This window comes from Mustelus asterias, chromosome 4 (assembly GCF_964213995.1).
Source record: "Mustelus asterias chromosome 4, sMusAst1.hap1.1, whole genome shotgun sequence".
NCBI classification, from domain to species: domain Eukaryota; kingdom Metazoa; phylum Chordata; class Chondrichthyes; order Carcharhiniformes; family Triakidae; genus Mustelus; species Mustelus asterias.
The window spans coordinates 81,741,470-81,766,672 of record NC_135804.1 but is presented as its reverse complement, the minus strand read 5'-3'; the positions used below and the strand labels follow the sequence as shown (position 1 = coordinate 81,766,672).

The 25,203-nt window shown below is 43.4% G+C and overlaps 2 protein-coding genes across 2 annotated transcripts in view; both read right to left on the bottom strand.

Annotated features, from left to right (window-relative positions):
• Positions 1 to 25,203, bottom strand: part of LOC144492813 (sodium- and chloride-dependent neutral and basic amino acid transporter B(0+)-like) — a 315,961-nt gene that overhangs the window by 116,922 nt on the left and 173,836 nt on the right. The window lies entirely within an intron of this gene.
• Positions 1 to 25,203, bottom strand: part of LOC144492426 (sodium- and chloride-dependent neutral and basic amino acid transporter B(0+)-like) — a 116,820-nt gene that overhangs the window by 14,177 nt on the left and 77,440 nt on the right. Inside the window, exons 6-7 of the mRNA XM_078210435.1 lie at positions 19,866 to 20,094; positions 15,461 to 15,586 (exon numbers count right to left, since the gene is read on the bottom strand). Coding sequence (XP_078066561.1) covers positions 15,461 to 15,586; positions 19,866 to 20,094 — 355 coding nt within the window. The remainder of the gene's footprint in view (positions 1 to 15,460; positions 15,587 to 19,865; positions 20,095 to 25,203) is intronic.

Here is a 25,203-nt window from a genome sequence, read left to right as displayed (position 1 = left end):
TGGAGGTAATCAATTGGTCAGTTATTTGGAATGAGGTGGAACTTTAGGCTGGAATTCTCTGATGTTGTGTATTCTACCATCACTGCTGGTGAAAACGGAGAATTCGGCACTCAGCCAAATCTCCATTCAGCGACTCCAGATAATTCCAGCCACGGGTGAAGTTGGAAAATTCCAGCCTTAATCGTTTGTTACAATCTGTGGACAAGTGGGGCTGGAACTGACTGTGCATTCTCCCATCATGGGTCCATAACATAAAATTAGGGTGTTTTATGGGATTTCTTGATTTGATTTATTATTGTATTGGGATATAGAGAAAAGTATTGTTTCTTACGCTCTGTACAGACAAAGCATACCATTAATAGAGTACATAGGAGCGAAGGAAAGAAGATGGTTCAGAATGTAGTGTTGCAGTCATAGCTGGGTGTAGTAAAAGATCAACACAATATGTGGTAGGTTCATTCAAAAGTCTAACAGTAGCAGGGAAGAAGCTGTTCTTGAGTCGGTTGGTACGTGATCTCAGACTTTTGTATCTTTTCCCCGATGGAAGAAGATGGAAGAAGGAATGTCTGGGGTGCATGAGGTCCTTGATTATTTCGGCAGTGTGAAGTGTGGATGGAGTCAATGGATGGGAAGCTGGTTTGTGCGATGGACTGGGTTATGTTCATAACCCTTTGTAGTTTCATGCAGTCTTGGTCAGAGCAGGAGCCATACCAAGCTGTGATACATCTGGGAAGGATGCATCTGTAAAAATTGGTGAGAGTCGTAGCAGACATGACAAATTTCCTTAGCCTCCTGAGAAAGTAGAGACGTTGGTGGGATTTTTTAACTACCAAGTCAACATGGAGGGACCAGGACAGGTTGTTGGTGATCTGGACACGTAGAAACTTGAAGCTCTCGACCACTTGAAGAGTGGACAATGATGATTGGATGTAGATTAATCATCATCGTTAAAGGATAAAAACACCAATTCCAAGTTTCTGATTCATTAGTAATCGACATGGCTTCAGAAGTTGCTATGACTTTGATGTTAAAATTTGTACAAGTTCTTCCAATGTTTGAGCAAAGGAATGTAAATGCATTCTTCACTTTAATTGGGAAGGTCGCTAAGAAAATGAAATGTCCAGAAGAAAACTGCACATTGTTCTTGGAAAGTAGATAAGTGGGCAGAGATCCTGAGGTTTAAGTGTCACTTCCAGAAGAGGTACCTATGTATTTCCACGCCATAAGGCCATTTTTAATGTATATGAGTTGGTTCAGACGAAATACAGGCAAAAGTTTCAAACCATAAGGAAGCAGCCTGGGCAGGCCAACCTTGAAATTGAGAAGGTAAAGCAAACTAACTTTGATATCTAAATGCAAGCACTGAAGCTAGAGGCTACATATGAGACCTTTAGGGAAATTATTCTTCTGGATGAATTTTAAAAATATTTCCTCCAGTAGTAAGGAATCATATGGAGAACCAGAAGGTTTCAGCAACTTGATAGACAATGGAGATGGCTGATGATTACAAGCTTGTCCATAAATCCAAATCCTTGTTCTATCATCTCCAGAAACCCAAGAGGAATATAAAATGTGAGGGTGAAAGGAAGAGAAGGGAAGGAACAACTGGGAATGTGTTGGAATTTCATCTTCAGACCAGAAAGAAAAGTTCTGAGGGTGGGAGTGATGTAAGAAGGCCTCAGTGTTCCCATTGTAACAAGGTGGGCCACATTCGGGCAAAGTTGTGTGGGAAATCCATGGTATTAATCGGGGTACATAAATCCCAAACAGAGAATGGGAGCCAGTCAGTTGGCATAGCAGACCAAACTATGACTCTGACCTTGATGGCATATCCTGTGGATGTGTTATTGTTAATGTAGGTGAGTGTAAACAAATCCCTGAGTGCTTCAAGGATTTTGTGTTAGAAGGGGAAGTGGCCATATTTCCCCAGAGAACTGTGAGGAAACCTATAGTGATACTGAGAGACAGAGGAGTCAACCAAATGCTTTTGCCTGGGAAAGGCTTGACTTTTCCACCAGAGGGCGCAGTAAGTGCCAAGGTGTTGGTGTCGGGTATTGAAGGAGGACACATGCCCATTCCCTTAGATTGAGTGCACCTGAAAAGCAACTTTCTGTCAAGACCAGTGACCATGGGAGTCATCCCAATTTGCCAGTTGACAGGATTGAGCTGGTCCTCCGCGAAGACCTGAAGGGGTCAAAAATGATAGCATCTCCAGTAATTGCAGAGAAGCTACTTGAATCAAAGGAAAGTGAAAGGTCTTAGAGAGGCTGGACAGAATCTATAGAAATGTAGACAACCAAGAATGGTTCAGAGGCCTTAAAGGGGACAATAGAGCCTGTAAGGATTTGAATAGCTAGGCAAGGGCTACTTGTACTCAAGGAGGCAGAGAACATGCAGCCAAAGTCTTCAGAGGTGCGGAGAGCTAAGGAGTGTTCAGGGGCCCAAAAGAAGGCAATATAACCTGTGATGGTTGCAGTACTTAAGAAACAACATCTTGAATTTAATAAAAAATGCCAAGGTTAAGTCTGTGAGTTAACAGAGGATCCAGGAAGGACCAATTCAATTTAAAAGAGACAAAGGGAATAGCCCAGAAATTGGGTTAGCAGATATGTTTTTTGTAGAATTTAACAGGGACATGAAAGTTCCAAGACAGGTATTGGACAGTCGGAGAGGTGCTACACTTAGCTACAGGGCCACTTGAAGTTAAAACAACCAAAGACAGGCCCAGGGAAGTATAAAGAGATATAATAGTTAAGACAGTTGGTGAAGTAAGTTACTGGCTATGACACATCAACTTATTGAAACCATACCATCACAGGTAGGAAGACAGGAAGGAGCAGGAGTGTCAGGTATTAAGGAGAGTGGAGGATGAAGGAGATGGTCAGAGTGAGGCAGAAAGAAATTTTGACAGTTCATTCAATTGAACCTCCTGCTATTCAATTAGCTCATTCTGAAATATGAGGTCAGTTAGATGCCATGTTCTTATACCAGTTTTATAACTTTTTAAGTTTGATTTATTTCCTGAAAGAAGTCTGTTTAGAGTATTTTTATGCTGGGATTGACAGTATCAAAGATGGTCAGTTTTGTGGGTGAGGTGGACAGAGACCTTTGTTATGACATGTGGAAAACTGATGCTAGAATTGACTACACGCTCACGGTCTATAACAGGGTGCAATAAGTACCAAGTTGTTGGTAAAGAAGTTTGAAGGTGGCTACATTCCATTTCCTTATGCCAGCAGCACAATGAGTGCAACTTTGTGTCAGGACTGTGTCGTCCCCAGTTTACCTGTGCCTCGGCAATGAGCTGGCAGGGTTAATTGTGAGAACAACTCCAGCAGTCGCAGCAAGACAAATTAAGTCAGGGAGACTGAATAGCAACAGGAGAAAGTGCCTGACATTTTAACTGACTGTGTGGTAACCCAGTGTATGGCCAGACAAGTGGAGGCTGAAGTGGCACTGCAGAAAGATAACCAGACTGCCTGATTATCTGACAGCTTTTCAGGAGTCAAAAGGACACTGAGAAAATAAGGAGGTCTTCCTTGGTTATGATCTAGCAAGTTGACTCTTTGTTGATAAAGTGAACTCAGACTGCCCAAACTGAAGCTGAGACAGAGGCAAACTGCTTAAAAATGCAAGACCACATTCAAAGGTGGAGGTGAGAAACCAACAAATCTCCCTCTGGGGAGTATGAAGAGAGAGGCATTTCCTATCACCCAGACACCCACTGAAACTTAAAATTGTCAAAGGAAGAGACATTAAAAATGCAAAATACTGGACTTTGAAACAATGGCTGCCACAGCCAGACACACCTAAGACCTCTTGGAAATGCACAATGATGGAATATTTCAAGGCAAGGCTGATCAGTCCCTGTGGAGAGGCTGCAAATGATAGTCTTTAGAAGAGGAAACAAGCTGAGAGTTGCTCTCTCTCCCTCTCTTTTGGAATACGTGTCTCCCAATTCAAAGAGCCGCCTCACTCAGAAACCATGCTGCCAGGAAACTATCACCGCACTGAGAGCTTGTAATAATTATAACATCTTTGAAATTAGATGGCATCTAAGAAAACAGTTAATCCAAACCAGTCATAATGTTTACTAATCTATGGCTCAAGTCGAATCAAAATACACCTTTATCTTCTTTATTTCAACTCTAACTCCCCTTACTTCTGATAGGTGAGTGGATATGTTCATTAGGACTACGTGTGAGCTGAATGATTTACATCACCTTTTTATTCTTTCTCCTGGGGTTTAGTGGTTAATATATTTTCATTTTTTAGCTCTTTATTGCTCACAGTTAAATAGCTAAATATATTCTGATTTGAAAAAGGCATATCCTCATGAAAAGGAAATTTAAACTTGTGACCAACAAGGGTGAGTAGAATGGAGCTTGTTCAGTACTCTCACCTGGCAATAACAAAATGTACACAGCATTAATGAAAATATGCCTCAAGTACTCATAGAGTCATGGAGGTTTACAGCATGGAAATAGGTCCATCGGCCCAACTTGTTCATGCCGCCGTTTTTTTTTAAACCCCTAAGCTAGTCCCAATTGTCCGCATTTGGCCCATATCTCTCTATACCCATCTTACCCATGTAACTGTCTAAATGCTTTTTAAAAGACAGAATTGTACCTGCCTCTACTACTACCTCTGGCAGCTTGTTCCAGACACTCACCACCCTCTGTGTGGAAAAAATTGCCCCTCTGGACACTTTTGTATTTCTCCCCTCTCATCTTAAACCTATGCTCTCTAGTTTTAGACTCCCCTATCTTTGGGAAAAGATATTGACTATCTAGCTGATCTATGCTCCTCATTATTTGATAGACCTTTTTAAGATCACCCCTCAGCCTCCTATGCTCCAGAGAAAAAAGTCCCAGTCTATCCAGCATCTCCTTATAACTCAAACCATCAAGTCCCAGTAGCATCCTAGTAAGTCTTTTCTGCACTCTTTCCAGTTTAATAATATCCTTTCTATAATAGGGTGACCAGAATTGTACACAATATTCCAAATTTGGCCTTACCAATATCTTGTACAACTTCAACAAGATGTCCCAATTCCTGTAGTTGATGTTATGACCAATGGAACCAAGCATGCTGAATGCCTTCTTCACCACTCTGTCCACTTGTGACTCCACTTTCAAGGAGCTATGACCTGTACACCTAGATCTCTTTGTTCTGTAACTCTCTCCAATGCCCTACCATTAACTGAGTAAGTCCTGCCCTGGTTCAATCTACCAAAATGCATCACCTCACATTTATCTAAATTAAACTCCATCTGCCATTCAGCACCCCACTGGCCCAATTGATCAAGACCCCATTGCAATCCGAGATAACCTTCTTTGCTGTCCACTATGCCACCAATCTTGGTGTCATCTGCAAACTTACTAACCATGCCTCCTATATTCTCATCCAAATCATTAATATAAATGACAAATAACAGTGGATCCAGCACTGATCCCTGAGGCACACTGCTGGTCACGGGTCTCCAGTTTGAAAAACAACCTTCTCCAACCACCCTCTGCCTTCTGTCATCAAGCCAATTTTGTATCCATTTAGCTACCTCACCCTGGATCCCGTGAGATTTAACCTTACGCAACAACCTAACAGGAGGTACCTTGTCAAAGGCCTTGCTAAAGTTCATGTAGACAACAGCAACTGCACTGCCCTCACCTATTTTCTTGGTTACCCCTTCAAAAACCTCAATCAAATTTGTGAGACATGATTTTCCACTCACAAAGCCATGTTGACTGTTCCTAATCAGTCCTTGCATCTCTAGATGTCTGTAGATCCTGTCTCTCAAAATACTTTCCAACAACTTACCCACCACAGATGAGAGGCTCACCGGTCTGTAGTTCCCAGGCTTTTCCCTGCAGCCTTTTTCAAACAAAGGCACAACATTTGCCAGCCTCCAATCTTCAGGCACTTCACCTGTGACTAACGATGATACAAATATCTCTGCTAAGGGACCCGCAATTTCCTCCCTAGCCTCCCACAATGTCCTGGGATACACTTCATCAGGTCCCAGGGATTTATCTACCTTGATGCGCTTTAAGACTTCCAGTGCCTCCTTCTCTGTTATATGTACACTCCTCAAGACATCACTATTTATTTCCCCAAGTTTCCGAACATCCATGCTTTTCTCAACAGTGAATACTGATAAGAAATATTCACTTATTGTGTACAGTTTTGGTCTCTTTAATTAAGAAGAGACATAGTTGTGGTGGTAGTGTGCCTTTAAGAATTGTATTATGTCATGTTTCTTGTGAAGGGAATGTTTTAAGTTTCAGCACTGATTACGGTGCCGATTTGTCTGCTGCAGGCAGCCCACCTGCTGAGAATGCAGACGAATAATTGTTCCTAGTTATTGGGGTGTTTGTTTTAATCTGAGTTAATGCAGTTTTCTTTTGGGTTGGCCCTGGGGTTTCAGAGCAGAGTTTAATTAGGTTGATTGACAAGAGTGCATCATGTGCTAATGGGAGAAGCTAAGCTTCCCTCTGAAGCTAAGCTTAAAAAGAGGCAGTTTCTTTTTGGATTTGAAAGGAACAGCAACTCTTTTCTCTGCCTCTGGAGATTGAAGCCTGGGACCTGCTAGAAATTAGATCTCTCTCGAGAGGTGTTGTGGAGATTTGAGGACCAGCATCCCACATAAGCCTGTGTGTTTTTGCTAACTGATTCTAAAGAGGAGTTTAGGTCTATGAGGAATATTGCTTAAATTAGAACTAAGAGAGATAGGCTAGACGTTTAGAATTACATCTTGTCACATTTAAGTATTTCAATTTGTAAAGGTGACACCAATTCCTTTGTTACAGTTATATTGTATTGGTGAATAAAGTTAGTTTTGATAAAATCTTCCTCCTGAGTCAGTAGAATCACACGTGGAATGGAACACTTTGTGCTTACACTAATGCGAAAATCAAAAATAGTTGGGGCCTAGGCTAACTTCATAATATACCATGGAGTTTTTGAACTGGTATTTAATAAACTTGGGGATTCTTGTGGGATTAAAATCAATAATTCCTTGTTTGGTTTAAAATTATTGAACTGAAAGACAGTGAGTGTTGACGACTGTTGATTCTTTTCAGGTGTTGCATTCCTTTCGTTGAAATAGGAGTGCCTTGTAGAATAATGGCTCTTTCAGTGGCTAAAGTTTCCTTAGTGTGGAAGTAGTAACACAGGATGGTGTGCAAAAGATGGTTAAAACAAAGCTTTTGGAATTGACAAACAAGCTGCAGTTGACGTTACCTGAAGGGCCAATGAAGGTGGATACATTGAAGTGATAGCTCGGAATTTAAAATTGTGAGAAATACCGTTTGCATTGAAAATGGCTAAAATTCAATTACAAATCAAACAGGTCAAATTAGAAGAGAGAGAGGAACAAAAAAATTAAGATTTTGAACATGAAAAAGAAATGAAACTACTTGAATTGCAGGCAATGGCAAGGGAAATGGAAATTAAACAGTTTAAACTGTGACTAAAAGCAAAGGAAAGGGAAAAAGAAAGAATAGCCCAAATGGAACAAAAAGTAAAAGAGAGAGAATTAGAACTTCAGGAACTGGAAAGACAATTTGAACTTGAAATATTAGAAGTGTAAATGTGTAAAACTGTGGGAGTAGCAGCAAAAAGAGAAGATGCTTTTGCATTTTCATAAATCAGGGTTTGGTTTTCAACATCGATTTCAACCTGTGAGAGATAGAAACTGTGGAAAAGAGAAATCCTCAGGTAGTAATGGCAAAGGAGAGCTCTCCCGATGGAGACTGTAATGATGGTATACTTCAGATTAAAGAGAAAACATATTGTGGGTGGAAAAGAAATAAAAAGCCTCTGGTGTTTTCATTGTCAGAAAGTTGAGCACGCAAAGTTGCAGTGTTGGTGGCATCAGCAAGACAGATGTGGTAAAACAAGAGAAACCAGTGGGATTTGTTAAAGTGCTAAAGGGGACCATAGTTGGAGTTAAAGAGATTGAAAAGAATGTACAACCTGGTCAGGGGTTGGTTGATATGTGACTGCCAGATCTCTTTCAAAATTTACATCTGTTGGTAAGATTTACTCATGTGTACAATGAATAGGTAAAGAAATTAAGATTTTAAGTGCTACAGGAGTAAGTCATTCATTCACGGTGAGAGATGAGGAGAAATGTAGTTTCGAAGGAGTATTGCCAGAAAAGGTGGGAATGTGTGAACTTACTGGTGAAAAGATTAGTGTTTCATTATGTAAGCTAAGGTTGGAGTGTCCGGTGAAAAGTGATGAAGTAGTGATAGGAGTAATAGAGAAGTTATATTTTCCAGGAATAAAGGTTATCCTCAGTGATATAACTGGATCACAGGTGGGAGTGATGCCTACTATGGTTGCAAAGTCAGTGGAAAATCATTTCCTGACTGTGTGGTAACAAGGTCATATAGCCACAGGTGAAGACAGGAAGAGAAACCAAGCAGTAAAGGTGAAGAGGTTGAAGTTCAGTTTCAGAAAACATTTTTGACCAGATGGCTGAGGAAGAACAAAATGAGATGGAGGATGAAATGGATGAGTGGAATTTTCTCAAAAAAATTGTAAGTGTAGAACGGGCAACAAAACGGTAGGTTTTTGTCGGTTTTTTTTCAACGAGCTGAGTTACATAAATTTAGGGCACTCTGTGCAATACATTGGCCGTCAGGTGATTCTTACCAGTACGATGATGGGCAGAGCACATTCATGCCAGGGAAGCTGGCTGCTGACTGCTTGGGGGGCCATTGTGCAAGCATTCTCATCTCCCAGTATACTGTGTACACAGCGTACTCAGTACACTGGGAGATCTGTCACTCACCGCCCACCTTGACACGGATATCATCCCACCCTGATCGTTTCCCTGGCTGATTGCCCGTCCCCTCAGCACTGCCCAGACCTATTCCCCCACCCCTGCGAGTCACCACCCTGGCCAATTGCCCGACCTCCTCCCAATCGCCTTCCCGGCCGATGCTGCCTCTAGGCCCCACCCCCCAATTGCCGCCCCAACTCCCCGACCACTGCATCCACCGATCCATCCCCCCACTTTGCAGAGTTCACACCTTACCACAACCCCCCATCTCCCCGGCAGACCCTACCCCCATCAGGCTCTGCCCTGCTTCCTCAAACCCTGCCCCCTTAGGCCCCAAACCCTCAGAACCCACCCACCCTTGGCACTTCCAGTGCCAGGGTGCTGCTGGTGGGCAGTGCCAGGGTGCCAGGCTGGCCCTGCTCCTGACCACCCAGAGTGCTTCAATGGCTTTTGGTCCCACTGGCGATGCCATTATGTTTGGACCCCATTGGTGGGCTCGTTAATGAAATGTAAAACATGTCAATAATATTGAAATCAGCCTTGCACCCTTCCTGGGTGCAAAGTTGATTTTGCCAGCAAAATGGAGCCGGCAAGATCGCGAGAGGCAATAAATCACGCGCGAACCCGACTTTTCACTTCTTGCCCTACCTTACTGGTTTGCCTCGCCAATTGACTGGCGTGGCGATCCAGTAAGGTTGAACCCGATATCTTTAGTTTGGGAAAGTTGGCATAATTACAACAGAAAGGTGTAGGGGTAGGTGTAGTTGTATCAGAAAACATTTGCAGAAAGTGAATCTCAGTGCATGCTGGAAGGTTATTACATTAAAAATGATCACAATATTACAAAAAAAATCTAATGTCAAACAAGTCAAAAAAGCTTGTTTCAGATCTGTTTTTTGAGCGAGCTTGACGTGAAATCTTACGACACTCACTTTTTTGGGCAGCAGTGCAACTTGCATCAGTTGGGGGTGGAGCCTAAGCAGGCCATCGCGCACGCACCCTGATCTCCCAGAGAACTGGGAAACCTCCTGTCACACATTTTTGCTCCCTCCCCCCCACCCCCCACCACCCCTGCATTGGACATTGTCTCCCCAGCCCCCTCCCCATCATCAGCGGCAATGGAACACTGCCCCCCTCCACCCCAAGGCAACATGTGTCACCAGCATTGGGGCATCGCATGCAATCATACCACCTCACCACGCTGATCGACGGGTAGGATGAGGTCATGCCCAATGTACTGATGAGGAAGTGGAGACCTTTGCATATTCAGGCAGATTGAAAAATGGCAGAAGTTCATCACGTTGTATTACCAGTGGGATATAGAAAGGAGGTGTTGTGGGTAGCTCAGGAGGTACCAGTCATTTAGGAGTAAGGAAAACTCAAGCAAAAATACAAATGTATTTTTACTGGCCTAGACTGCATGTAGTATTTTGCCTCGCATGTCAGGTAATAGGAAAACCTCAAGCAGTGATAAAATTAACACCCATGTTACCCATTCCGGCATTTGAGAGATCTTTTATGGGGATCCTAATTGATTGTGTAGGACCTCTCCCTATAATGAAAATTAAGAATTAGTATTTGTTGACTACAATGGATGTGTCTACTAGATTTCTGGAGGCTGTTTCATGACATAATAATACAACTAAAAGAGTCATAAATGAGTTATTTAAATGTTTTACTGGATACAGATTACCCACAGTAATGCAATCAGATCAAGGATCAAATTTTACATCAGAGTTATTCAGGGAAGTTATGAAGGGAAGTTATGAATAGCTTAGGAGCAAAGCAATTTAAATCAACTGTGTACCATCCAGAATTGCAGGGAGCATTGGTACCAAACTTTAAAGACCATGGGTAGAATTTTCCTGTCCCGCCCACAACGGGAATCGTAGCAGATGGAACAGGACCATACAAAGGTCCGTTGATCTCAAGTGGGATTCGCAGATCTTGGGGGTGAGCGCAGCTGGAAAATCCCACCTCATGTTGTGGGCTTACTGTCAAGATTATACAGGGGATTGTGATTAAGGAATTCCATTTGTACTTTTTGCTATGAGGGATGCGCCTAATAACTGAACTAAATTCAGTACATTTGAATTGATTTTTGGTCATGAAGTCAGAAGACCACTTAAGTTGATCAAGGAAAACACGGTGAGTCGGTGTTCTGAGACTACATTAATGGACTATGTGTCAAATGTTAGGGAATGATTAACGAGAGCTAGTGAGTTGGTGACTGAAATCTGCAACATTTAAAAATGGCACAGCAAGTGATGAAAAAAATGGAAAACAAATCGAAAATTCATAGTTTAGCGAGTGGAGATAAAGTATTAGTATTACTACCAGTGGTACGTAAACCTTTAAAAGCAAGGTTTAGTGGGCCTTATCAAATCAAAAGGAAATTGCGTGAGGTGAATTGTTTGATAAGAACTCCAGATAGAAGGAAGACTCATAGGGTGTACTGTGTAAGCATGCTCAAATTATATTTTGATCGGAAAGGAAAGCAGAATGTGTTAGTTGTTACTGCTCGGAGTGGAGGAACAAATCCAGATGATTCTTAATTTGACATTCCTCAAATTAGATTGGACAATGAGGAAGTTATCAGAAATTAGAATGAATTACTGAGTTATTTTCTTGAGGAAAATCAAAATAACCCGAGAGTTATTACAATCACATGGAGATATATGTAGGAACAAACCGGGGAATACTGAAGTAATTGTGCATGAGCTAGATGTAGAAAATGCTGTTCCAATTGAGCAATATCCATATAGATTTAATCCACTCAAGTTGGCATACTTTCAGAAGGAGAAGCTATGTTTATTTAATCTGAGCTGCAACAGCCGAATGTCTCAAACAAACAGTATGAATGGTTGGTGGATAGTTACAACTCTCAGATAATGATGACCCAAATGAAGGCAGATGAATGCAATGTGAAACTGGTGAAGAGGGAAAATGAGAACCTGTTACTGGACAATGATGTGAATAAGGACAGTGAACAGTTGCAGAGACAGTTGCAAGAAAGATTGACTGATTTGGAACCTTTATCTGAGTTGTTGAAATTACCTGAGCATAACCTGCAGGATTGTCAACAACTCATCATCTAGAAGAAGAAAAATGTAGATCAGTCAGCAGTCGTGTCATCTCAAGATGGAAATTGAGGAGAAGAAGTATTGCACTACTGCAGATAAAAGAAAAGGATGATGACATGAATTAAGACTGTTTGCTGTTCATAGTTGGTGTTGAAGTAAATTATGATGGTTTTCGCAACAGCACAACTGCCACAAAGATCGCTAAAACGATAATTACAACAACTGCTGATACCAAAGACAAAAATCTGCTATCTGATTTTGCCAAAGAATATGCAGAAATTGACAATGAAAATCCAGAGCAAACAAAAGAATTGATAAACTATCTTGGAACAGAAAGATATATGATAGGAGATGCTGGAAATAATTGAGTGTGCCATTTCACAACAGGTGGTGGGTTGGACTCCCCGACAGAGGAACTGAGGCCAGTTAACAAGAAATGGGACAGAGATAAATTGATCTTTCTGGATGGCCCTGATCACACACATGTGAAGTTGAGGAAGCAAGCAAAGGGACAGGTTCTCTTTGACAAAGGTTTTGAGCAGCTCATTGAGGCATATGTTGGGAACAGAAACTGTCAGAGAAAGGAACTAATGAAAAGTGGAACTTTTTCAAGGAACAAATACTGGATGTCCTTGATAGGTATGTTCCTGTCAGGCAGGGAGGAAATGGCCGAGTGAGGGAACCATGGTTCACAAAAGAGGTGGAATGTCTTGTGAAAAGGAAGAGGGAAGCTTATGTAGGGATGAGGAAACAAGGTTCAGATGGCTCGATTGAGGGTTACAAGTTAGCAAGGAATGAGCTGAAAAAGGGGCTTAGGAGAGCTAGGAGGGGACATGAGAAATCCTTGGCGGGTCGGATCAAGGAAAACCCCAAGGCTTTTTACTCTTATGTGAGGAATAAAAGAATGACCAGGGTGAGGTTAGGGCCGGTCAAGGACAGTAGTGGGAACTTGTGTATGGAGTCAGTAGAGATAGGCGAGGTGATGAATGAATACTTTTCTTCAGTGTTCACCAAGGAGAGGGGCCATGTTTTTGAGGAAGAGAAGGTGTTACAGGCTAATAGGCTGGAGGAAATAGATGTTCGGAGGGAGGATGTCTTGGCAGTTTTGAATAAACTGAAGGTTGATAAGTCCCCTGGGCCTGATGAAATGTATCCTAGGATTCTGTGGGAGGCAAGGGATGAGATTGCAGAGCCTTTGGCGTTGATCTTTGGGTCTCGCTGTCCACGGGGATGGTGCCAGAGGACTGGAGAATGGCGAATGTTGTTCCTCTGTTTAAGAAAGGGAATAGAAATGACCCTGGTAATTATAGACTGGTTAGTCTTACTTCGGTGGTTGGTAAATTGATGGAAAGGGTCCTTAGGAATGGGATTTACGACCATTTAGAAAGATGCGGATTAATCCGAGATAGTCAGCACGGATTCGTGAAGGGCAAGTCGTGCCTCACAAATTTGATAGAATTTTTTGAGGAGGTAACTAAGTGTGTTGATGAAGGTAGGGCAGTTGATGTCATATACATGGATTTTAGTAAGGCGTTTGATAAGGTCCCCCATGGTCGGCTTATGATGAAAGTGAGGAGGTGTGGGATAGAGGGAAAGTTGGCCGATTGGATAGGTAACTGGCTGTCTGACCGAAGACAGAGGGTGGTGGTCGATGGAAAATTTTCGGATTGGAGGCAGGTTGCTAGCGGTGTGCCGCAGGGATCAGTGCTTGGTCCTCTGCTCTTTGTGATTTTTATTAATGACTTAGAGGAGGGGGCTGAAGGGTGGATCAGTAAATTTGCTGATGACACCAAGATTGGTGGAGTAGTGGATGAGGTGGAGGGCTGTTGTAGGCTGCAAAGAGACATAGATAGGATGCAAAGCTGGGCTGAAAAATGGCAAATGGAGTTTAACCCTGATAAATGTGAGGTGATTCATTTTGGTAGGACTAATTTAAATGTGGATTACAGGGTCAAAGGTAGGGTTCTGAAGACTGTGGAGGAACAGAGAGATCTTGGGGTCCATATCCACAGATCTCTAAAGGTTGCCACTCAAGTGGATAGAGCTGTGAAGAAGGCCTATAGTGTGTTAGCTTTTATTAACAGGGGGTTGGAGTTTAAGAGCCGTGGGGTTATGCTGCAACTGTACAGGACCTTGGTGAGACCACATTTGGAATATTGTGTGCAGTTCTGGTCACCTCACTATAAGGAGGATGTGGAAGCGCTGGAAAGAGTGCAGAGGAGATTTACCAGGATGCTGCCTGGTTTGGAGGGTAGGTCATATGAGGAAAGGTTGAGGGAGCTAAGGCTGTTCTCTCTGGAGCGGAGGAGGCTGAGGGGAGACTTAATAGAGGTGTATAAAATGATGAAGGGGATAGATAGAGTGAACGTTCAAAGACTATTTCCTCGGGTGGATGGAGCTATTACAAGGGGGCATAACTATAGGGTTCGTGGTGGGAGATACAGGACGGATATCAGAGGTAGGTTCTTTACGCAGAGAGTGGTTGGGGTGTGGAATGGACTGCCTGCAGTGATAGTGGAGTCAGACACTTTAGAAACATTTAAGCGGTTATTGGATAGGCACATGGAGCACACCAGGATGATAGGGAGTGGGATAGCTTGATCTTGGTTTCAGATAAAGCTCGGCACAACATCGTGGGCTGAAGGGCCTGTTCTGTGCTGTACTGTTCTATGTTCTATGTTCTAACCTTTTGGAAAAAGATTACTTTGTTTTGATATTTCAGGACTCTGAAAATCAAAAGAACTGTTGGACTCAGCAAAGAAATTATGAAACAAATTTGAAGTGGTTTGTGTCAGTTTGCATCCAATGTAAAGTTTTACCCTCCAGATCCTGCCTAGCTCTCTGATGACATTACCAGAACTAATTTACAATCATGACAATGGAATCAGACTTGGGATCAAAGCAGGATCACAAACGGAAGGAGATTTTGAGAAGAAAAGGGAAGCCATTGACAAAATATTTTACAGCAGCAGCTACTTTTCATCCAATCCATTGTCCAGCACATTTTTTGCCAATCGTCACATAAAACCTCATAAATATTCTCTAATCTCAGTGTGTTGACACTGTGGAATTGACCAATAGAATTTGGGATAATTTGATGGTGATCCGATGCAGCACATGATCCTGAGGCTGATGATGTAAAATGGGTTTCACTAATTGAACTCCCTCTCCTGGTGTTGCCACACTCGGTCTGCCAACTCAGAGATCATCCGTAGAATGTATTGATACAGCCTTTGTGTCCCTGCTTACAATAATGAGGCTTTGTTCTGGTGTTTCCAACATCTGTCACCAGCTGCTGATAGGTTTTGACAACACTGCTATTTTGCAGACTCTACTGGAGCTGTTTCGGCCTCATTTCCATTTTGTCTAATGTTTGATTGTGAATATTGCTGATGTTTGATTGGATGAACACAGATTAGAAATTAAGGCACATAGTAGTGAACCTGAACATTAGAGTGTGGTGAGACAGTGAGCAGATATACAAACACACTGCAAATTCATCCATGTACATGTCCAAAGATATTCATCTTACAACACATCCTTTTCTAAAATTGAAAGAGATAGGTTAATTAAATAATAATGCGCTTACCAATGCCTACAAACAAAGTGTCGAGTCCCAGAGTGACCAGCATGAGGAAAAATAAAATGGACCATAATGGTGCCCATGGCAACTGCGCAAGAGCCTCTGGGTAGGCGATGAAAACCAAACCAAAACCTAAATAATGGATAGAATTGATAAGATATTATTCATGATGTTTAAGGGAGAATAAAGATCTTTCAACTCTGCCTCAACAATGAGGTTATACCATTGTGACATTTTCCCAATGGCCTCACCACTCATTCTGTCTGAGTGATAGTGGCAATTCAGCACCAGTGTTGTACAAACAAACTTAGACTCAAGGTCTGAAAATGTTTCATATTTAGACTGATTTAAAACTGGGGTTCCCAAACTGGGGTCAGTGGAACCCAGGGGGTACTCGGCAGGATAGGTTCAGTTACTGCAGAGTTGCTTGTCCAATCAGAGGCTGGTTTCTGGAAACTTGAAGAGTGAATGATGATATTTTGAGCAATGGCTGAAGATGAGAGAGCAAGCACCAAGATTTCAGACAATGCACTGAGAGGAAGCAGAGGAGAGTCATGCCGCTCCCATTGAATCTATCAGCTACCATTAAATTATAGTGGGCTTCAGATCATTGATGTCAAACGGCTCATTAAAGATCCAGATTGACATCCTGCTACAGAATTTCCACATCAGGTCCTTCTCAACTCCAACCTAATTGGGTGCATTTTACCCGACATTGGGAATTCACTGTGTTTACTTCCGACCAATTGTCCCTGCTCACACGCCTCCTTGTCCCAAACCTGGCTGCCCCAATTGGCTCAGTTAAATTGCAGCCATTACATGGGGTGTAGTTTCTGTTATTGGTGGCAGGGTTCAGCGTGCGAGCTGGAAATCCAGCGATCGGCCCACAATGCAGGATTTCTCATTACACTTGCATCTGGCCCTCACCAATGAAGAAATGGAGATCCTGAAATTTAACTTTGGGATTCCCATTAGAATACATTTACATCGGGTTATCAGTCCTCTATGCCTGATGATGCCCCCTCCCACCATTACAGCGTCCATTTCTACCAGAGTGAAGTGAGGGCTCTTATATTAAGACAATAAATGTATGCAATATTTTTTAAAATAAGGTTTAAGATGGAGGAAAAAGGTCACAGTTGAAAACTGTTGAACTGAGTGTTGAGTCCTGTGGGCTGTGACGTGCCTCATCAGGAGATGAGCTGCTGCTCCTTCAGCTTGAGCCAGGCTTCATTGGAACATTTCAACAGGCCAAGCAGGACTTGTGGGCATGTGAGCAAGGTGCTGAGTTAAAATGACACCACATTGGGAGCAGTGGATACAGGAGACCAATTGAAGGACATGCAAGTGAAACACTGCTTCACCTGAAAGGAATGTTTGGGGCCTTGAACATTGAGGAGAAAGGAGGTAAAAGGGCAAATGTTCCACCTTGTGAGATTACATGGGAAGCTGCTGTGGGAAGGGGATGAGGAGATAGTTGTAAGAGGAATGAATCAGGGAATGATGGAGAGAGATGTCCTTGCAGAATTCTGATTAGTGGGGGTGGGGGGGGGGGGGGCGGGTGCGGGGGGATGGGTTGGTGGTGGGGGGGGGGGGGGAAGGAAACAGAATGAGGGGAAGATGTATTTCATGGTAGCATTGTGCTGGACCTGGTGGACATGATGGGTGACGACCGTTCCAAATATGGGGGTTCATGGGATGGAAAGCGAGGGCAAGGGAACACTATAATGGGAGGAAGGGGAAGGGGTGAGGACACAGGTGCAAGAAATGGATGGAGCCTGTCCAAGTTCCTGTTAAACATGGGGATGGGGAGGTTGTGTGGGTGAGGGATGGAACCTTGGTTAAGGAAAAATGCAGAGAGATAATCAGTAAGGATAAGCAACTATACCTCCTCCACAATCATGCTCAACACTGGTGCCCCACAAAGCTGTGTCCTCAGCCCCTTACTATACTCCTTATACATCTCTGACTGCATGGCCAAATACCCTGCAACTCGATTTTCAAGTTTGCTGATGACAACGCCGTACTGGGTCAGATCTCAAGCAACGATGAGATGCAATACAGGCATGAGACAGAGAATCTGGTGAACTGGTGCGATGACAATAATCTCTCCCTCAATGTCAACAAAATGAAGGAGATATTCATTGACTTCAGAAAACGTAGTGGAGGACATACCCCAGTCTATATCAATGGGGATGAAGTGGAAATGATCGAGAGCTTCAAGTTTCCAGGTGTCCAGATCACCAACAACTTATCCTGGTCACTCCATGCCAATGCAATAGTTAAGAAAGCCCACCAACGCCTTTACTTTCTCAGGAGGCTAAGAAAATTTGGCACGTCTGCTACGACTCTCAGCAACTTTTGTAGATGCACCATAGCAAGCATTCTTTCTGGTTGTATCACAGCTTGGTATGGCTCCTGCTCTGTCCAAGACCGCAAAAAAAACTACAAAGTTGTCAACGAAGCCCAGTCAATCACGCAAACTAACCTCCCATCCATTGACTCTGTTTACACTTCCTGTTGCCTGAGAAAAGCAGCCAGCATAATCAAGGACCCCACGCACCCTGGACATACACGTTTCCACCTTCTTCCATCAGGGAAAAGATACAAACGTTTGAGGTCACATACCAACCGACGTAAGAACAGCTTCCATCAGACTTTTGAATGGATCTACCTTATATTAAGTTGATCTTTTTCGACACCCTAGCTATGACTGTAAAACTACATTCTGCACCCTCTCCTTTCCTTCGCCATGTACAGTATGCTTTGTCTGTATTGCATGAAAGAAACAGTATTTTTCACTGTATACATGTGACAATAATAAATCAAATTTAACCAAATCAGAAGTAACATTTTCAAAGGTGGCATCATTAGCATAGATGCAACAGAAGCAGAGAAACTGGGAGAATGGGAGTGGGGTGTGAGGAGCTGTAGTGGAGATAGCTGTGGGAGTCTGTGTATTTGTAATGAATATTGGTGGCCAGTCTATCAAAGGGAATGGAGAAAGAGAGGTCAAGGCAAAGAAGGGAAGTGTTGGAGATGGACCATGTGAAGATGAGGAAGAGGTGGAAATCCAAATATACTACATCCATCGCCTCCCCTTTATAAATTGTGAGTAACATCCTCAAAAGCTCCAATAGGTTCATCAAACATGATTTCCCTTTCATAATCCAATGTTGCTTATGCCCAATAAAATCACTATTACCAAGTGCCCACTTATAATATATTCTCGCATTTTCCCTGCCACTGATGTAAGACTAACAGGTCTATAGTTATCAGTTTTCTCTCTCCCTCCCTTCTTAAATAGTGGGGTGACATCCACAACCTTCCAATCTGGAGGAACCATTCCAGAGTCCATAGAATTTTGAAAGATGCTCACCAAAGCAGCCACTATCTCCATATCTCCCTCTTTCAACATGCTGGGACATAGAAAATCACATCCTGGAAACTTATCAACTTTCAGTCCCATTGATTTCTCTAATACAACTTTCTTACTGAAACAAATTTCCTTCAGCTCCTCATTCACCCAAATCCCTTGGGTCTCTGGGAGATTTCCCGTATCTTCCTTAGTGAAAACAGGTACAAAGTAATCATTTCTCAATTCCCCATTATAAATTCTCCTGGCTCTGCCTGTATTGGATTCACATTATTCTTAGCCAAAAATTTCCTTTTTACATACCTACAGAAACTTTTACAGTCAATTCTTGAATTATTTTTGCTAGTTTGGATTCATATTCTATTTTCCATTTCTTTATCAGTTCCTGGGCCTTTGCTGGATTCTGAGCAAAATTTTCAGTGGGTCAAAATCTTGGATTTCCATCCTGAACAGCATTGTGGGTGTATCAGAACATTACGGACTGCAGAGGTTCAAGAAAGGAGCTCACACCACCTTCTGAAGGGCAACAAGGGATGGGCATCATCTAGGATGCCCATATCCCATCAAAGATTATTTTCAAAAATGAACCTGACCAGACCACCCCTCCCATGACCCACGGACCTGACACAACACCGCCCCAACCCAGGTGCTTGATCAAAACATACCTTCCCCATGATGTCTGACCCTCCTGAATCACCCAAACACAAATCTCCACATACCCCAACCTCTGACCCCCACTCTCCTGACCTCCCTGACTTCAGCCTGCAAGGAGTCTTTTAATGCAGGCTCCAAGCAGCGCCAGTGATTGGAGGTTTCAGCAAAGTTTTAAAGACCAGATAAGTACGCATTAAAGATTTCTAATTCCTGCGGGTTATCGGAAGACGCTAGTCAGAAGTAATGGTCCAATAGGCTTCCAAATGATTGGATTCCAATTTTACCAAAAGAATGGAAAATCTGGGATTGTGGAACCCATACAGTTTTCTCTCAGGTTTAGAAACATTTTACAGAAGACAGTGAACTTAACTCTGCATTTACCTGATTGTGCAACCTCTGAAACAGGCTTGTCTTGTACATGAGCAATATGTCCCAGGATGGAGAAGATGGCAAATCCAGCAAGCGCACTTGTAGCACAGTTAACAACACAGACAATGATGGTGTCTCGGTAACAGTTGTTATGGAATTTGTTGTAGGATGACAGCGTGATTAAACTGCCAGAACCCAATGAGGAAGAATAGAAAATCTGTACTGCAGCATCTTTCCAGACCTGGCAAGTAGAATGGAGAATTAATCAAAATTGATAGATTTCACTTGAACTCATTCAACAGATAAAATTACGTTAATAATGAGGAAAATGGAGCAGGTGACACCCACAGCACAGTGGTGAACTGGCTGAATGAAGTTCCCTCTGGTCAATAATTTTCCCATTGAACAACAGAATCATCATTCTATCTCTTTATCCACTACTTGCTGTCAAATTCCCTCCAGGAGCATTGATGCTTTCCGCTGTCGGCCATGTTTTCTAGTCAGTGATTTGACTTGTTACTTGCAGCTTGTACACTGATACCCAGTGACCCCGATTCATTGACTGAACACAGCCACAAAGGAAACATTTTCACCACAGAATCTCTGAGTGACAACATGTCTGGCCAAATTAAAAATCTGAATCGCAATTTAAAAAACCATTTGCATTAATACTGATTCTCTAGTTATATGTTACAGTCATGTCATCTACATACAGTGATTGGTTTGAAGTTTAATTGAAAATGTAGTGATGTGATGAGTCTATTACCAGATATTGAAAATCAATTATTGATAGACTGCAAATGTCATGAAAACATCTTTTATATCAAATAATGGATAGGATTTTTCCCCTCGAGGGACTGTAAGTGAGGTGATGGGAATAGGAGACATCCTGTTTGGACGGCCTGCATTTGTTCCAGTTTACAAAAATTAAGCTTCAAAGTGCTTCAGTGCAGGGGCATCAGGGTACCAGGGCAGCAGGTAATAAGGAGAGCAAATGGTGTTTTGGCATCCATTGCTAATGGAATAGAGTGTAAAAGTAGGGAAGTGCTGTTACAATTGTATCGGCCATTAGCGAGGCTGCATCAGGAGTACTGGACATAATTTTGGTCCCCTTACTTGAGGAAGGATGCAAATTCATTAGAGGCGATTCACTGAAGGTTCACCAGATTGATTCCATGGATGAAGGACTTGTCTGATGTAGACAGATTGAGTTGTTTCAGCCTATACTCGCTGGAGTTTTTAAGATCTAATTGAGATATATCAGATAATAAAGGGGATTGACTTGGTAGACGTAGAGTGGATGTTTTCCCTTGTTGGGCATTCCAGAATGAGAGGCCATAGTTTTAGGCTAAAGGGTGGCAGATTTATAAAACAAAAATGAGGAGGAATCACTTTATTCAAAGAGTCTGTGGAATTTTCTACCCTAGAGAGCAGTGAACACCAGAACACTAAACAATTTTAAGGGGGAAATGGATAGGTTTTTAATTAGTGGTGGATGAAGGATTAAGGAAGGTGGAGGTGAGGCCGAGATGAGATCAGTCATGATCATATTAAATGATAGAGCAGGCTTGAGGGGCTGAATTACGTATTGCTGATCCTGCTTCTTATGTTCTCATGACTCATTCAGTGGACCGAATGATGACATCCTGTGTAATACAGATGAAGACAGATATTCTGTGAGGAAATGAAATTGTTTTTAGGACCTGGGATTCCCATCTCTGAACCAGGTGGCTAAAAGGCTCTGAATCATTTTTTTCCAAAAAGGTTTCACCTGCGTGTCCAGGTGCCCACTTGTATTTGGAATTACTGTTGCAGAGAGGGATAACCATGATTGTTGTAAAGGGTCATTGTTTTGAGTTTTCACATCGTATTTTGCAGCTATTGTATCTGAAGGAACAGAGGAAGAGTACCACAACAGGTCAATGTGCAAGATCATCTCATGGCCAGCATCAGAGGTGCCTCTAAATCTTTGGTCTTAGGAAAAGATCATTTGCATGTAAAATTCAACAAACTCTGATCAGTACCACATCTTCAGCAGTTGTTCACCTGGATCTCTGCCTCATCTTTCGTCTTTCTTTTCCACAGTGTATTTATTGTGGCGTTATCTCAGATTTGAGCACTTGTTTCATAATTCTTTATTTTTAAAAATAATACACACATTTACTCATCGGCTTGAAGGAATTGCCCAAAAACTCAGGGCCAGTCTTCTCTGCTCCAAAATTTCAATGTTCCTCTGCATCTTCCCAGCCAGTGAGCAAAGGATTAGTGTGGGGATTGTGGAAGAAGGTGTATGTTCCACCACCACAAGGTTTTTCCTGTTGGGGAGATGATCATACAAAAAAAAATTCAGGTCTCTCATAGCTGTTACTGCACAGAGATCGATAACTGGAATGAATTAGAATTCATCTATATGAACGTGTTTTTACATTGATAGCTCATGATTGCCTCTGTTGTGACAGTGATGTGTCCAACATGTCTCAGCTGTCTATTCATCCTTATTTGGGGATATGGATTTCAGAAGGGTGCCCCTGTATTGCCCCCCCCCCCCCAACACAGTGGGGCTCTCCTCCCTGAAGCTGGAACAGCCTTGCCACAGCTGCATTGTTTTTAGTTTCATTTTCCACTGCTCCATTGCTTCTATTTCCAAGATGTTGGTCCTCAGCTTTGACCCTCCCAGTGTGACTGTGCAAATCACTCCCATTGTCCTGAAGGAGCTTAACATTCAGGTTTCCCTCCCTCTTATCATTCTCAATCCTGGGTCCCACTATTAGAGTAGCTAATATCCTTGCGTTGCCACCTGAGTCATTTCAGGTTGATGTTCCTATGCCCCTTTTAGATCTTACTCTTGCCCAATTTGAGGTCTCTGTACTGGTATTTATTCCTGCCACCCCCCCCCCCCCCCCCCCCCCGCCACAACATGAGACCATTGAATGCCTATCCCTATGCCTATTCTCTGGTTGTGCCACCTGTTGATGACTACAATGCCAGGAAACCACCAGTGTGAAGTGTTGGCCAGGACGCACAAACTCACCCACCCCCAGAACGGGACAAAGATAGTACTTCAAGCTCAAATCACTAATGAAGCACTTCTTTCTTCATCTTTCTGGCCATTCTACCTGGGACTCCCTTGCTGACCATGACTCTCTTTACTATTTGGACATGAGATTTCCTTGCCGCCAGTCTTCCCCCACCCTCCCCAGTCATGTGTCTGCTTGTGGTGGTTGCATTGGTGGTCATCTTCCAAGATTCTATAGACTCTGGAACAGTTCCTATAGATTGGAGGGTAGCTAATGTAACACCACTATTAAAAAAGGGAGGTGGGCAGCAAACAGGGAATTATAGACCAGACAGCCTGACATCACAATTGGGGAAAATTCCAGAGTCCATAATCAAAGGTTTTATGGCAGAGCGCTTGGTATAAACAGTGGCAGGATCAGACAAAGGCAGTATGGATTTATGAAAGGGAAACCATGCTTGATAAATCTACTGAAATTCTTCAAGGATGTAACTAATAGAATTAATGAGGGGGAGTCAGTGGATGTGGTTTATTTGGACTTTCAGAAGGCTTTAGACAAAGCCCCACATAAGAGATTAGCATGTAAAATTAAAGTGCATGGGATTGAGGATATTTATTGAGATAGATAGAAAACTGGTTGGCAGACAGGATACAAAGGGGACAATTTTACGACCTTATTGCACCCATTTGTCGGTTGAGGTGAGGTTGTAAAATCGGGAGTGAATGGACGAATGGGAATGGCATCCATTTTTGCACCCATTCCCATCGGGCGCGATCTGGAACTCACCCAGAATGGGCAAAACGTCAGTTAGCATGCTTTTGCATGCAACTCAATATGATGAATGTGGTTCACTCACAATCGTCCCACCTCAGTGACCTTAATGACTTTGTTCAGGGCAACTACAACCGATGACTAGAATGCCTGCTCAATAAAAGTCTGCTGAGGGTGAGCGAGGAGGTAGGGTCGCTATGTGTACAGGGCTCTGTGCTGCAGGTGGGGTGGGGGAGGAAAGTGGGGTGGAAAATGGTAGAGGCCATGTTGTGTTCCGGGTTGGGGGTGCCCTGCGTGTATGCTGGAGGGTCAGCGGCAAGCTGCTATTGGTATCCAAACTTGGGTCCTGGCACTGACCTCGCATCCTGGCACTGCCAGCAGCCAGCAATGGTGGGGCTGAGTTCATGTGGAAGTTAGTGAGGGGGGAAGGGCGGGTGGTGAAAGGTTGGCCAGAAGCATTGTGGCAGTGCTGCTTCCTCTGAGTGCTGCATGGTGAGTCATTATCGCCCTCCTGCCTGCAATAGTAACTCGCTAACATGGCTGACCCAGGCCCATCACCCTGGTGTCACCTTGGCGCAGGAGATTTACTTGGGTTATCCTGCCGTGGCATGTCAGACCATGGCTAGCGCTAGTAATGTTAAGGCTGGGTGGGGAGGGCTGTGTGGGGCGTGGGGGCAGCAGGTTGGAGGCTCTATTGACTCTCTCAATGCCTCCACCCTTCCCCCAAACAAACCACATTCCTCCCTTTTCCAGATTTGAGGATGGCATACCAAATGGAGCCAATAGACGTTGCTGTGATGCTGCTGGAGCTGCTGAGGAGCAGGATGAGGAATTACGAGCACTGCGAGGGCAGCCCAGATGACAGGCTGCAGCACAAGCAGTGGTAGACCTGGGCCAGGCCCAGCAGGAAGCCTGGGCTGCAGGATTCACTGCAATTGCAGGGATGCCCAATGTGCAGGGAGCCATTGACTGCACACGTCGCCCTGATGTCCCCTAAGCAGAACTCCCAGCAGTTCATAGACAAAAAGGGCTTCCACTAGATCAATGTTCATCGACTGTGCGACCATTGTGCTGTCTGCACATCATACACGTGTGTGCCCAACACCCAGGAAGTGTGCATGACAGCTTCATCCTGAGGAGCTCCGACATGCCCAAAGTCTTCGAAGAACAGCCCAGACTGCAGGGATGGCTTGTGGGGCACTGAGAACTTGGCTGATGATGCCAGTGCAGAGGCCAATGACTGAGGTGAAGATCTGATATATTGAGGCCCAAGCTGCCACCCGGTCAATCATTGGTGCATCAGGCTGCTCAAGATGTGGTTCTGGTGCCTGCACCACTATTAGGGCCCTGCAGCATGACCCTTATCAAAATGTCCTGCATAGTGGTGGCCTGCTGTGTGCTACACAACCTGGCATAGCAGCGCGGAGACTTTCTGGAGGAGGAGGAGGTGGAGGGTGGCCAGCCGGGCATAGCTGGGGAGGATCCAGCCCAGGGAGGATGTGGTGGAGGAGGAGGAGGATGACGACGATGATCCAAGCCATGTGATGGAATCTATCCAAGGC